General features: G+C 32.7%; 1 protein-coding gene across 5 annotated transcripts in view; it reads right to left on the bottom strand.

Moving 5' to 3' along the window:
• SLC4A7 (solute carrier family 4 member 7) overlaps nucleotides 1–15314 on the bottom strand; it is a 98799-nt gene that overhangs the window by 8693 nt on the left and 74792 nt on the right. For all 5 annotated transcript variants that reach the window (XM_033132962.1, XM_033132963.1, XM_033132964.1 and 2 more), the window contains 8 exons: nucleotides 12996–13157; nucleotides 12512–12625; nucleotides 9878–10039; nucleotides 9412–9663; nucleotides 6921–6989; nucleotides 5385–5558; nucleotides 988–1119; nucleotides 284–381 (listed from right to left, as the gene is read on the bottom strand). In XM_033132962.1, the coding sequence (XP_032988853.1) occupies nucleotides 284–381; nucleotides 988–1119; nucleotides 5385–5558; nucleotides 6921–6989; nucleotides 9412–9663; nucleotides 9878–10039; nucleotides 12512–12625; nucleotides 12996–13157 (1163 nt within the window). The remainder of the gene's footprint in view (nucleotides 1–283; nucleotides 382–987; nucleotides 1120–5384; nucleotides 5559–6920; nucleotides 6990–9411; nucleotides 9664–9877; nucleotides 10040–12511; nucleotides 12626–12995; nucleotides 13158–15314) is intronic.

Genomic DNA, 15314 nt, shown 5'->3' with positions numbered 1-15314 from the left:
CTGATTTTAAACTTTACTACAACAGAAAGGGTGAGGAAAAACAAAGAAATCTTATCTGCCTGACATGAAGGTTAAACGCTCTGCTTCAAGTCTAGCTTTTTCTTCACGCCTGCCTAGGAGGGAGAGGAGCAGGAGAATTGCATGAAGCCCTGATATACCAGATGCAGGATTTATCACCTTTTTAAAAATAGATATCACTATTTTAAAGAAGAATTACATGGCTTGTTCAGGCACTCTTGACATACACAGAAAACACATTTCACAGGATCAAGTTTTATCTCACCTATATTTTAGGGCCTTCACTGGAATTTGCAAGAGACTTCCCCCTTCAAATGGAAGATGCACCGTATCGTCATCAGCCTGAAGCATTCGTTCAGCTTCCTTTAGAGCACACACACCAAGAGATTACTTTTTCCAGAATATTTCAAATCAACTTCCACGTTACAAGTCAAGTAATGGTACAGAATTTTGCATATAAAGACTAAGGTTTTATTTAATTTTTGTAAAAAAAAAAAAAATTTACTATAAGTCCTTTTCAACATGATGTATACCAGATTATTAAAATGCTGTTAAAATACACGCTAAAATGTACTACGTATTTAAGATTAAATTAGATGGTAGACTACGGTGTAGAATTATTCTGTGCTACCTGGATCTTCATACTGCTAAGTTGTTCTGACAGGTGATTATATACACACATGACATGTAATGTTTAAAAAATATTTTTGTGTCAGGGCTATAAAGGGGCAAGTTGGTACAACGGGTAAGAAATACGTTTGGGACAAGTTACCTAACTAACGTCTCTCAGCCTTAGTTTCCTTATTTGCACACTGTGGATAATAAAATAGTTACACTTTATAATAATAATGTTCTCAGGATGTATTAAAGGAGTTGATTCCTGTACAGTGAATGTAATAGTGCCCGCTACTTGGTACAGAAATACAAACAAGTGATTGGTGTAAATTTAAAATTCTTGTCTTTTTTTACCTCTTTCTCTTTTTTCTTTTTGTCATCTTCCTTCTTTTTCTTACTTTCTGGCATGAGATCATCAAGCCAACTAAGTTCTCTCTTTGTGAAACACAGATCCATGAGTTTACGTACAAAGACCAATGCAAGAACCTTAAAAAAGGGGGGTTGGGGGGAGAATATTAAGTCACATCTAATAATATATAAATTATATCACTTGAAGAGAGAAAAAATATTTATTAAATCACAAATAACAAACAGTACTTCATATATTTTATTTAAAAATGATTTCATGCACCATCTTATTTCAAAGGAACCGAGTCATCTATTTATCTTTCTGAACTTGCTCCTCAAAGATACCTTTTCCTATATAAATCCCTTGCACTCTGCATAAAATTATAAAGCAGAAAAAGCATGATGTCTTCACAATAAAAGATTATTAATTTTTATGAATTTGCATTATATACATTATATAAGTAGAGATAATGAAAAAAAATCTCTTATGCAATGCATTAAAGAACCAATTTTCCAGGATTAGGTTTTAACTTTCCAATCATATTTGTGAAAGAGACACGTTATAACCTTAATTTGCTTTTCTTTAACTGTTATGAAGGTTGGAGATATTTTCAAATGTTCACTGGCAATCTGGATTTTCTCTTCTTTTCTTACTGTTTCCTATCCTTTGCCTGTTTTGCAATTGGTTTTTATGACTTGTTCATGAATTATAAGAGTTCTGTGTCGTTTTCAATAAAAACACATTATCTGCCTTATGTTACAAATATTTTCTCCTAGCTCTCAATCTGATTTTACCATGGATATATAAAATATTTTTTTAGCATTAAGTCAAATATATCTATCTTTCTTTTACAGTTGGGTTTCCCTGTCTTCTTTGAAAAGTTACTTTCAATGACTGGATTATACTATATATTTTTTGAAATTCTCCACTAGTATTATTTTAACATTTAAATCCTAAATTCATTTATGAATTCTTTCAGACTATGGTATCAGATAAGGAAAGCAAGCTTATTTTACTCCCTGTATATAGTCAAATCTTCTAATGCTATATACCGTGTTTCCCTGAAAATAAGACCTAGCCAGACCATCAGCTCTAATGCGTCTTTTGGAGCAAAAATTAATATAAGACCCGGTATTATATTTTATTATATTATACTATACCCGGTCTTATATTAAAATAAGACGGCTAAGTCTTATTTTCAGGAAAACAGAGTACTAAATTTTTCCACATAAATGAACTATCACCTTTAATGAAATAATCTGCTTATGGTATTCAAGGGGTAAATTCTCATGTATTCTGATAAATTTCTGAACTCCTGAAGTCTATTTTCCTGATCTATTTGTCTTTTCCTATGTTAATTCCCTACTGTGTTAGCTACACTGACTTGACAGTAATTTTTAATTATTTAGTTATCAAAACAGTATAGTATCAGTACAGGAACAGTCAAGTCCCTCAACCTACAGCCAGCCAGGGATTCTTAATTATAATTATCATTGTTTTGTTATTCTGTGGTATTTATTATATCTTTTATTTTCTAATAGATACACAATTTACATATTGTAAAACAGAAAAATAGCATGTGTACAGTTTGATGATTTTGACAAATGCACGAGTTCCTTGTTGTTTTAGAAAAAAAACATGCAAATAAAACTCTAGTAAAATTCATACTTGGGAGTGACGTTTTTATAATACTAAGTCTGCAAAACAAAAAACATGCTCTATTTGTATTTGTTCAGGACTTAAATTTTATGTCCTTCAATATTGTTATGGGTTGAATTGCATCCCCTGAGAAAGATAAACATTTAAGTCCTAACCCCCAGTACTTCAGAATATGGCTTTATTTGGAGATAGGGTTGTTGTTGATGTCATTAATTAAAATGAGGTCATACTGTAGTAGGGTGGGCTCCTACTATAATATGTCTGGTGTCCTCATAAAAACAATGACACACAGGGAGTACACCACGTAATGACGAACGCAGATAGGAGTTATGCAGTTGCTAGCTAGGGAATGCCAAAGATTGTCAGCAAGTCACCAGAACTTAGGACGAGGCAAAGAAGGAAGGATTCACCCACAGGTTTCAGAAGGAGCATGGCCCTGTCCACACCTTGATTTCTGAATTCTCCCCTCCAGAAATATGAAACAATTAATTTCTGGTGCTTTAAGCCAATGAGTTTGTGGAACTTTGTTGAAGCATCCCTAAAAAACTAATACAAATACTATTGTAAAATTCATTTTTTTCTTTAAATAGGTCTTTCCTTTTAAATTTGGTCATAAGTATTTTATAGTTTTTGGTCACTATTATTACTATGATTTTTTCCATTTCCGTGTTTAGCATTATTACTAAGAAAGAGCCAATGAATATATCAATTCTCATATTTTATATCTAGCTCCCAGACAAAATTCTTATTAATTCTATTAGGGCTTTTAGTCATTTTGCTTGAGTCATTTGGGTTAATAGTATACAATCACATTATAGACAGATATTATTATCTCCTCTTTATACCAATTATTATATTATATCACAGTTAAAACCTACAATTCAATATCAAATAACAAAAGTTAACATTGTGGGCTTTCCTATATTAAAACTTATTTATAGATTTTTGTTCACAATGACTGAATTTTATATAAAGTTTTTTTAACTTAGTTATATTAATTCTTGATACCGAATTATCAATGTTTATCTATTTAATCATGATACATTACTTACAGAAACACCGTACATTTATTTGTTAATATCTTTAAGATGTTTGTACTTATATTAGCCAGTGAGAAAGCATCATAATTCTTTTGTACAACTTTATTAGGCTTTGGTATTAAGATCTTGCTAGCGTTTCACGAGGAAAGTGCAGAAGTTTCCACCTTTTCCTTTGGTTGAAAATAACTGTCTTTTTTAATTCAGCTGTTAATCCACCTGAGCCTGATAATCTAAGGGGAGATCTTTAATCATCTTTCCAGTTTCTTCTATGCAAAGGTGTTATAAATATACCTAGGTTTTATACTTCTCTTTGGATCAATTCTGGAAACGTATATATAGTATGGAAACCACCTATTTCCTCTAGGTAGGGGGTAAACAAACTGCAGCCCATGGGTTAAATTTGATCCACCACCTGTTTTGAACCACCTATAAGCTAAGAAAAGCTTTTACAGATAAACATTTGGAATTGATTTAATGATTGAGAACTTTCTCTGAGCCCCAATTAAGTGAAATACCCCAAATGAAAAAGAATTCCATTCTTCTCATTATTAGGCTTTCATTTTTTTAAAAAAAACTGTGTAATACTTTCTGAATTTCATCAGTAAGAAACGGTAAATTTCTCTCGTTAAATAAGTGCTTCCATAATATTCTTTGGCCTACAAAGACTAAAATATGTACTGTCTGACCCTTTACAGAAAAGTGTCAAACTCTGCTTTAGATGCTCAAATTTACTGTTATAGAGTTATATAATATTTTTCTTAAAACCCTTCAAATCTCTTCCATAGCTGTAGTTATATATCTTTTCTCTGTCATAATCTTGTATATTTTGCTCTCTCATTTTCTTCGTTACTCAGGCTTGGAAGGAATTTATCTACTACTGATCTTTACAAACAAAAAATCTTGTTTCATTTTTAAAATTTTTCTTGAATAATAAAAGAAAGGAAGGGAATATGCTTTCCTACAAGTATAACTTTAGCTGTATCCCACAGACTTTGTTAAAAGTTCTCCATTTCAATACCTCCGCAATGATTTTATAACTCAGTTTTTCACCCAGAGATTATTTCAGCATTTAATTTTCTAAACTCTTATTTTAGTGACTTTTCATTATTCATTTGTAATTTATTTGTAATGAGGGAATATGACGCAAAATTTTTACAGCTTTTTAATTTTTTTATAGATTTCCTTTGTAGCCATGTATAGCACCAATTTTTTATATGGTATTTACAAAAGAATGAATAATCTCTATTTGTAAGATACAATATCCTGTGATAATTTAAATTGGTTGTCTTATTAATATCACTATAATCTTTATTACTTTTTAACTTCTAGATCTATTAATTTCTGAAAAAAAGAAATATTTAAATATTCTATTAAAGAACCATGCTGTTCTGGTTGCTTTGCTTTTTACATTTGGTTATCATATTTGTTCCATAAATGTGCTAACCTCTGAAGTTATTCAAAATTACAAAACAGTATTCTATAGTGCAAAAACTAAACAACAAAACAAAAATTTAGACAATGACAAGCAAATTACGTTTCAGAAATGATTGGTTTAATAGCTAGAAAGGAGTAATTCACATTTCAAAATACCTAAGGTACTTAACATGGGCTGTTCTTCTCAAGTCAATTATAAATACTAATAATTACTATCCACACACACAAAAATATTATTAATTAATTACAAAGTCTGTAAAAATACTTACCATCATGGGGAAAACTACTGCAGCAGCTGAAGCTTTTATCACCCACAAAAGAACTAAACAAGTAAGCTGAATGACTGTGAAAATATGGACCTTCCAGAGAGGCACATATCGGAGGTATATCAGATCAGGCTGATGCTTAGCAGGCATTCCAAATAATTTTATACGGTCAAAAAACTATGTATGGAATGAAAAACAAAACAAGAAAAAGTTTTCAATAAAAATATCATTTCTGCTACTTAGGACAAGAAATTATATTAACTTTAGGGTTCTGTGATTTAAACTATAACTTTCTTAACATGTCTGATAGTATAAGAGAATGTTTCATATAGAACATCTGGATCCAAGGAGGGGAAAAAAAAAAAAAATCAAGGAAATCATTTGAATTAATGCAATGAATTTAATCAAAAACTCAAGCCAAAATGATGTGATTTGTGGGATTAAAATAATCTGGTATAATCAAATACACAAGTCATTTAATCTCTTTCAACTTGTGTCTAATATGTACAATGAAAGAGTAACAATCTTACAAGTTATCTAATTTTCAGTTCTATAAAAATAACCTTAGGTAACAATTACCAATTCTGCACCCATTGAACAGGAAACTATGAGCAAATGCCTTGGTCTTTTTGAACTTTAATTTCCTCATTTATAAATTGGGAAAAAGATCGGCGCTACCTCAAACTTGCCAAAAAAAGTGAGTTAATGAGATCATTTCTTGACCAGTGGAGAATAGATCCTAAACTGTGTTGAAAAAACCAAATGCTGCCTCTGAGAAGTCCTGCCAGCCACTAGCTGGCAACGTTAGACAACATGCTTTTCATGGTAAGAGATGGTCATGCAGTGCTAACTATTCTTTATGAGCTAAATATTTTACACTAAGATTGGACTGATACAAATCTTAATCAATTTTATCAGGTTGTTTTCCAGAAAGTGTTATATAAGTAAGACAAAACAGAGCAGTGAAATCCCTGGATTCTGGCCTTGGCTCCATTGCTTACTTAGCTAAGAAACTTCAGTAGGTCTCTCTATTTCTATTTCCTGATTTACAAAATTAGTATTACTCGTATCTCTTCCTTTCCTGCTTTCCTTACGTTGTTTTCAGGACAACAGAAAATAATTTATATACTAGCTTTATAAACTGTATGGCCCATACAAATGGCAGGTATTAACCATTTTTATAGAAAACTGGTATCTGCCTTTTCTTTTTAAGCACTGAAACTGTTGTTCTACATGTCAGAAACAGCACTTTTTTCCCATTCCAATTCTTTTAATTTTCCTTGTACTACACTAGTCTTTAATAATAAAGGGCCTTTCAATGGCTTCAATTGAAAACAGGTAGGACCATATCAATTCGTGATCTCATTGCCAGGGGGAAAACATGTGGAGTAAGCTAATAATCACTCAGAAAACGTTAACCTACCCTCAGAATATTACAGTTGAGAATAAATCACCCTACCATCATCAAAATAATCTTCGCAAATTAAAAAAAAAACGTTTCCAGTGTTTCTACAAAATCATTACATAGTTAAGACTTACCTGAATTCCTTTTAATGAGGAAACTCCCATATAAAGGAAAACACCATATAGAACAGGCATTGGAATAAACTGTAAGTAAAATGACCACAGTTAGAATCCATGCTACTAAAATCATTTCACAGTCATACACAAAAACATGGTCAATGAGTATTTACTGAGATAGAATTAAAAAATCTTTCAGTGACGAGATCTAACTTTTCCGTAAGTAAGAAAAAGGCTAGCAAACAAGAACCTCTTTAAAAAATGTTTATCTTCTACATGTTCCTCCCTAAAAGGGGAGTATGTTCCCTGATTAAGAGCATGAACACTACAATCAGACTACTTGGTTAAAAAAACCCAGTTAACTTCTTATTGACTCTTAACCTCTTTATGCTTTAGTTTCCTATATCAGATTGCCATGAAGATTAAAGGATTTCAAATAAATAAAATACTCAAAAAAAACAAAAAATGATATGTACATGGTACATATCATTCACTCAAAAATATGAGCCATTATTATTACTATCACTACCCCTATGTAACTATTATACAGTACCATTTCCTAAGTATAATAATTGAACTCCACTCCCTCCAAAAAGTTCTTATTAGTTTGGCAGTCAGGAGGATCCTAAACCGTCTACTGAGTCCTATAGAAAAGCTATTAACAGGCCCCGTCGATTTACTCAAAAACCACAATCAGCACTCTTACCCAAGGAAGAGAGCTGTGAGGAAAAAAGACCTAAGAGCTACAGAGAAAACTGTACTGAACAACCTAGTATGTCCTTCTTAAGGACCCTGGAGACAAAAAATAACTCAGGAAGAGAAAAAAATATATGTTAAAAGTCTAATCAATGTACTCTGATTTTCAAGAAACTATTTTATCCACCATAAAGCAACTTCAGAATGCTAGGGAAAGTAAATAAATAGAATGAAAAAAGCTCCTGGAAATCAAAGATATAATTATCAAAATAATTTTTTTTTAATTTTGTAATAATGACTTTGATAACACTGAAGAAACCAATATAATCATAAAGAGAAAGGAGGAAATTTTCTTTAATAGTGACAAAGATTGGGAGACAAAAATGTGAAACCACACCCAGAAGGTCTAACATCTGTCTAACTGGAGTTGAAGAAATATCTAACAGAGACAATACAGAAAAGGAAATAAACAATGGAAGAAAATTCCCACAGTTAAAGAGGCCCAAGTTTCCAGAGTAATATGAACCACACAGACACAAGTAGGGTAAATAAAAAGTCCCTGTCTATCCAAATATCCCAGCAACATCTCAGACTACCAGGAATAAAAAGCAAATTTGGGTAGTTCTAGAAAGAAAGAAAAAAAAAAGTCTCTGAAGTCACAAAATCCAAATAGATAATAGATTTCTTATTAGGACTACTGATCTCTAGGAAACAATAACTTTCAGACTCAAAGAAAAATAATTTCTGATGTTTAAATGTATATCCAACTACCAATCAAATGTGAGGGTAATTTTGAAACATACAAGGACGCTGGAAATTTACCACCCATGGCACAGCGTGTGAAAAAATTAGTCAAGGAATTCCTTTAGTAATCCAAAACTTAAGAAATATAAGACAAAGGAGAACTTGTATATATAATTTTTTTTTAAGTAAGGGACGTTAATAGATATTAAAACTTAGTAGGTCTTAAAGCTTGGGCTGTTATTCTTCAAGCAGCAGGAGCTTAGTAAAATACTGACAAAAGAGGGTATATTTCTACTTCACACATATAGTATATATTCCAAGCTTGTACCCTAATTTATAACTAGTATGTAATTCTTTACTTAGTAATTTTACTACAAAAATAACTAAAACAACAAGGAAAAAATTAAGTTGAGTTCTTCTAGGATACAAAGAAAATTTCAGATTAGATACTTAGCTAAATTTGCTATGGTTATTGTTATATTTTTTAAAATTACTAGATTCAGTAGTATGTGTAGAGCAAAAATTAGATGTGACTAAAAGATGTTGGTGCAAAAGTAATTGTTTTTTGCAATCATTTTTAACTTTTTAAACCGAAATTACTTTTGCACCAACCTAAAAATTTCTTACATGCCTCATTTATAATATTAACTGTTTATGTTTTTCTACTAAGTGCTACTACTTTTGTTTCATTTAGTTCATCAGAAAGAATGCATTAATTTAATTAATAGCAATATTATTTTTACATTTTGGTCAAATAACTAAAGTTTCACCCGTCTTTCACTATTTCAATATAAAATCCTCTGGATATATTCTTCTTTTAGATCATAACTAAGTCATGGGTTAATTCCTTCCAAAAGTGTTCTTCATACTACCCTTTTAAAACTGTTTTTAAAATGGATACATCTAATACTGAAATGCCTACTATACTAAACACCATACCAAAATGTTATTTGCCAAGTAAAGTCTAGAAAATGAAAATAATTTTAGGTATTTTATTGCTTCATTTCACACCACCAAGTATAAATTTTAGGATAAAGATTTTAAAACATTGCAATAAAGAGATTTTTACCTTTAGTGCTGAAGTCATAAACACAGACAGGCCCATTAGAATAAATATCATTAGCCCCGTGACCCGCTGTTCACGAATTCCCAAAAACTTGGGTTGTTCCCCTGGAGCAGAACATTCAGATTCAAGTTTTAAGCTGTTGACATGACTTATTGACAGCACCGTTGCAGCCACAAACCATGGAAGCCCCATGACAGAGCAAACTCCCAACATAACACCAACCACGAGCAAGTCAAGGTGATAGCCAGCTCCTTTCTGAAAAGGGAAACGAACAGGCATTATTTATAAGTCTAACTCGCTCTCTTAAGTTAAAATTCTGTACTGCTTATGAAGTGGATTATATTAGTAAGTAGTATGACTAATGTTTAGATAAAATTGTCATCTTACATCCTTTAATGTTCGAATCATGATGAAAACACCTCAAACTCTTGAAGAAATTGTAATACTTGAGACAAAATTTTCAAGTTACCTTCAATTTGTGCTCCTTTCTGTTTATAATTACAGCTGTGATTTGTTGATCCATAAAGATGAGGATGGTACAAAGCAGAGCGGGAATAGCAGCTATTAACAAAGTCCACCAAGGATTCTCTCCCAATGGGCTTATGAGCCAGCCCCTGTTTGGATCAGTAGGCTGTTAAAAAATGAAAAGAGAAAGAAAAAAAGTGTCTTTCTCCCACTGCACAAAATTCCCACAGCACCGACTATGTCTATTCCAAGAAATGCCAAGGGATCAGAAAGAACAAGATTACATCTTGGGATGTATGGTAAATTACTTGCAAAGATAGCCACACGGATTCTTCCCATCTCTATACACAGGTCCCATGTCCTTGTGATTTAGCCACTCTTTATAGAGGTGGAGTCTACTTCTTCCCTCTGATACTGGAATGATCTTACAGTTTACTTTAACCAACAGGAGAAGGCCAACGTGACTGTGTGATTTCTGAGTCTTGATCTGAAGGGACCTTTGCAGCTTCTTTTCTTACCCTCTTGGAACCCTGATATATTAAGCTGTTGACTATGCCTGGATAAGCTTTCTTGAGGATGAGACACAATGTAGAGAAAGAAAGGGACAGGAGACGACTACCCTAGCTGTTTCAGCCTTCTTAAGTCCCAAGCATGTGAGTGAGGTGACACTACTCCCCCATCAAGGCAACAGATCACTGCGGCCACATGAAAGCTCCCAAGCAAGGGACCAGACCACTACCCAGTGAAACCTAGTCCCAACTGTCACAGATTTATGAACAAATAAAGGGTAGCTGTTTAAAGGCACTATGTTTATTTTGGGTGGGGGGAGTTGTTATGTAGGAACAGATAAGTGAAGCAGAGTGTCATTTCAACATGCTACTACTTATTTCATATAATTCAAAATCAATCTACCTAACTAACTCAACTCCTAAACTAAACTGCTTTCCAGATCCTGCAGACTAGTGATATTGGCAGGGTCCGTACTAAGAATCAGGCCTCAGGACACTATTTTTCCAAAGTATCTAATGACACAAATCTGACATTTTATCAGATGCTAATACATTTCAATGCTGTAACATAAAATTTGTTTTATAGCAAAAACTTTTTAAAAGATCGCAAGAGAGTTTAGTATTCTTGGAAGATACTAGATATACTAAAATCTAAACATGTTTTCATTACCTAGACTTCATATTAAGCCTTTTTTTGATTCATGAAAACATTTGTTCATACAAAAGGGAAATTTAATATTTTCTAATTCAAGTATTCCAGTTTTCCCACACTGATACATATTAAACTAATTCACATTCAATACTGCACATGAATAATATTTTATCTGTACAATGCATACATTCCTTTTTTTTTTTTTTTAAGAAGGGCACAGCTCACAGTGGCTCATGTGGGGATGGAACCAGCAACCTTGGTGTTATTAGCACCACACTCTAACCAACTGAGCTAACCGGCCACCCCAATGCATACATTCTTAAGTGCTCCTTAATTTGTTTCCCCAAATGTATTTATAAATGCCCCTGGAAATAAGTCTGTTACCTGAAAGCTAGATCAATAAATGAGTAACAAGGATATATTTAGGAACCAGAAAAAGGAAATGGGGCCAAGAGTATAAGAAATTACATCAAAACTTTCACCCAATATTAATTTTCAGTTTCATTTATTTGTTAAGATTTGGTAAAAATACACTTTTACATAGTTATCTCTTAATGACCTAAAATCTTTAGTGGCTCAATATCTATGCTTTTACACAAAGTTCTCTCCAAACCTTTTTATTACATACTCTTAGAAGCAAAAATATTAAATTTTTTTATTATTTTAAAAATGTTATTTTTTTATCCCAGTGAAAGATAAGACAAAAATTATCTTCATTATATTCCTTATTTCTAATCCCCTTTAAACCTTCTGCTTTTAAAAGAAGTCATCTAATCTGCTAAATGTAAATATAAGCATTGACACAAATACTCTACTAAGAAAATTCCCGAAGCTATTCAAAAGCTACCACCTCCAACTTGGAAGGGGAAATAATTATTAGGTACATATGTATACTGTATACAAAAGAACTATAGTTTGCTAATGAAAACAAAGGGTTCCTGGATGATCAGATTAAGTACCATTTTTCTGCTGGAAGAATACATTTGATTCTCTCCTGATTCTGCTGGAGAATGTTACATGGAGCTTTCCAATTACTGTCAGATACACTATCCTTCTAGAAATGTAACTAGGATGTCCTTGCTACTCTCATAAATTCAAGTTTGAATTACACCTTTTCAAAGGAATAAAGAATGTTTCTTTTGCCTGGAAAGTACATCATGAACTCCAGCATGAGAGTAAGGTCAGATTTTTTAAATGACTCCCAACTCTTCACCATGGATGTTTTCATTCCTTCTCCTTGATGGACTAGTTTTGATACCTTCTTGCTTATTGCCTAAATAGGTTCACGTGTCACTTTGCATCTTGTCGTTTTTCATATGTGTGAGAAATGTGTGTATGTATAAAATTTATCCTTTCAAAGCATCAGCTCTTCAGAGAGACTATGCATTTTTTAAAATAACTACCTCGGAGGCAGAATCTCCCTTTAAAGTAGTTTGGAATGCTCAAGTAACAAATATTCAAGTGCTTTAATCCTTACCTCAAACTTTTCAGGAACATGAAGCTTAGGAGATGGCACTCCTACAAGGTAGTCAATTGCAACCATTATTAGTATTGTGAGAAATACAGCAAAGTCACTGATTGTCGATCGCACCTATGTTAAAGGGATTACGTTAATATAAACACAGAAATATTATGTGTCTTTCCTACATAATCTTTCACAGATGAAGGTATGCCACTAGAAAGTGTGAATGAGGATTTTACTTATGTCAGTGAAATACATTATAGCAAATATCTTTTCCAAAATATAAGGAACACATTTCACAACTAACCTACCGTCTCTCACAGTACCATTATTTTCTTACTGCTGGCTGAGGCATGTAATCTACATTTTTCACTACGAATAATTTCTTTATGACTATTTAACCTCAAACAATATATTACCATTTTGAAATAAACCAAGGAAATAAATGAAAACTGAAAACACGACTATAACCAGAACTCCAAAATTACACCCCAATTACCTTGGTAGGAAAATAGCGCTTGGTCTTAAATTGCTTGAGGAATGAAGACAGAAAAAATGTTGTGAAAAATAAGATAACACACCAAAAGAGCACGTCTGGAATATAAGGTCCATGAAGACCACAAGCTTTTCCCACAAATTCACCATGAAAGGTTTTACATTCCTGGAAAAAAGAGAAATAGGAAGGACTGAAGTGGATTCTCAGATATTCAATAAATTACTCATAAACTTCACTAACTCTGAGATCCTACTGATTGTAAGACACCCACTGTTTTATGCTTCGTTTAGAAAGAAAAAAACACTGCCAGGTCAACTTTAACACACCATCAGTTGTTAAGACTCATCCTGAGTTCAGAGATGTTATGGTTTGAAAACTATGCGCACCTTAAATCAGTGAACTGAAATATACTATTTTGCAAGTTCATACTCCTTTCTTTCAACTCCATAATCCCTTTAGCAAAAGGCTTATAGTGAATAAGAATTCCCAAAAGTTTGCCTAGTTCACAGTTTACTGGTCCACAATGTGATTATATTTCCTTTACTTCTGAACACATTGCTTAAAACAAAAGCAACTGAGAGAAAATTACTATTATACCTTTTTATGATGCTAAATAAGAACTGACTGTAGTACTAACTTCCAATCAGTAATAAAGACTGTCACTGGCTTTTCTGACTTGACTCGAGGCTGTGAGATTCAAGCATGGGACTACGAACAGTAACGGACCATTACAATAATATTTCCATTCATAAAAATCAATAATGTAATCAATGACATAGCATAATATAATAGCATTATAGAAACCTATTGACTTGATTTTCCTTTTAGGGGAAAAAGGAACTGAAAGGCAACCAGAGATGAAGAAAGGCACGTGCTACTAAAGTCCCTTATCCCTTCTTTATCTTCTCATTTTACACAACTACAACTCAGGTTTACCAAAAATAGTCAAAGGTTCCATTACTCTCGATTTGTATTTGCTGAAATTAGAAACCCTTAAATTTACATGGATCATGAAAATAAAAGCTACAATTACCCAAAAAAAACAAAAAACAAAAAAACAAAACTAACATGGCCCTTTGGGATCTCAAGAAAACACACTGAAAAGACCTGTATCTACAATATTGAGACATCCTGTTCATCACGAAATGATTTTTTTTTTAACAAATCACTTTCATTTAAGCACCTCTATTAATTTTACCTCTTTCATAACAAAAGTGACTTTTAAAATATGATACAGCAAAGCATTAATCTAAGTTGATTACTGACCTATGCCTTATATCAGCCGTGTCCAACAGAATTTTCTGTGATGGAAATGTTATGTATCTACACTTTCCAAGACAGCAACCAGTAGTCAGTCACATGAGGTGACTGAGCACTTGATATGTGGCCAGTACAACTGAGAAACTGAACTATTAATTCATTTTGTTTAATTCTAATTTACATAAAAATAAATTAAAAATACATTTAAATAGATACAAGTGGCTAATGAGTACTATATTGGACAGCACAGACTTAAATTATCAATGGGATAAAATTTCAGATGATATCCGTCCAATTACATAGTTAACAGCTATCACCTTTAGGGAGAAAAAAAAAATGACTTACAATTGCTTACATGATGTAAAAAGCACCAGGGAAGCTCAGGGGACCTTGGTTTTAATTGATACTGCTAGTATCATTTTACGTTTTTATTCCTAAATCCCAACCTGGGAAGTGTCCAAAATGGATATTCTAGGGCCAGGGCTAGGACAACATTTCTCAAGAGAATACATGAAAATGTAATAACGTTCAGGACACAGTAGGTGCTTATTCAATGTTTTCGTCCTTTTTCCTTTATCTCCTTTAACGCTTAAGTCAGACTGGTCTCTTCAAGTTAAACAAGGTTCAGTTTGACATTCAGGATATTGGCAGAGCACTGACAGTCTTCTAAATGAGTTGTTCAGGAAGCAGATAAACCAACAAACAGAAGGTAGGACAAGTGGAGACGGGCTGTTGTAACTGTCAAGTCTAGTACGTACAACCATAGTCCTCTAGCAAACACTACCTTTGAATTTATCAGTCCAAGTTGCATGAGAAACAAGAAGTGTGTTCACCCTTTTTTAATAATTACATCTTAGAAATCAAATATATACCATCTTTTTCTCCCTTACCAGCTTCATTCTTTTCAGCCTGTACTATTAAGTGCAAGATTCATAAAAAATGTGGTAACTCCTACTTGGTCAACATAACACTATATCCTGAAAACATACTATAACTATGAATCAAAAAGAAAACGTAAGTGAACGCATAAAAAGACTTGAGCACTAGATTAATATTTGCAAA

Source organism: Rhinolophus ferrumequinum, chromosome 17, assembly GCF_004115265.2.
Source record: "Rhinolophus ferrumequinum isolate MPI-CBG mRhiFer1 chromosome 17, mRhiFer1_v1.p, whole genome shotgun sequence".
NCBI classification, from domain to species: Eukaryota; Metazoa; Chordata; class Mammalia; order Chiroptera; family Rhinolophidae; genus Rhinolophus; species Rhinolophus ferrumequinum.
This window is presented reverse-complemented; position numbering and strand designations above follow the sequence as displayed.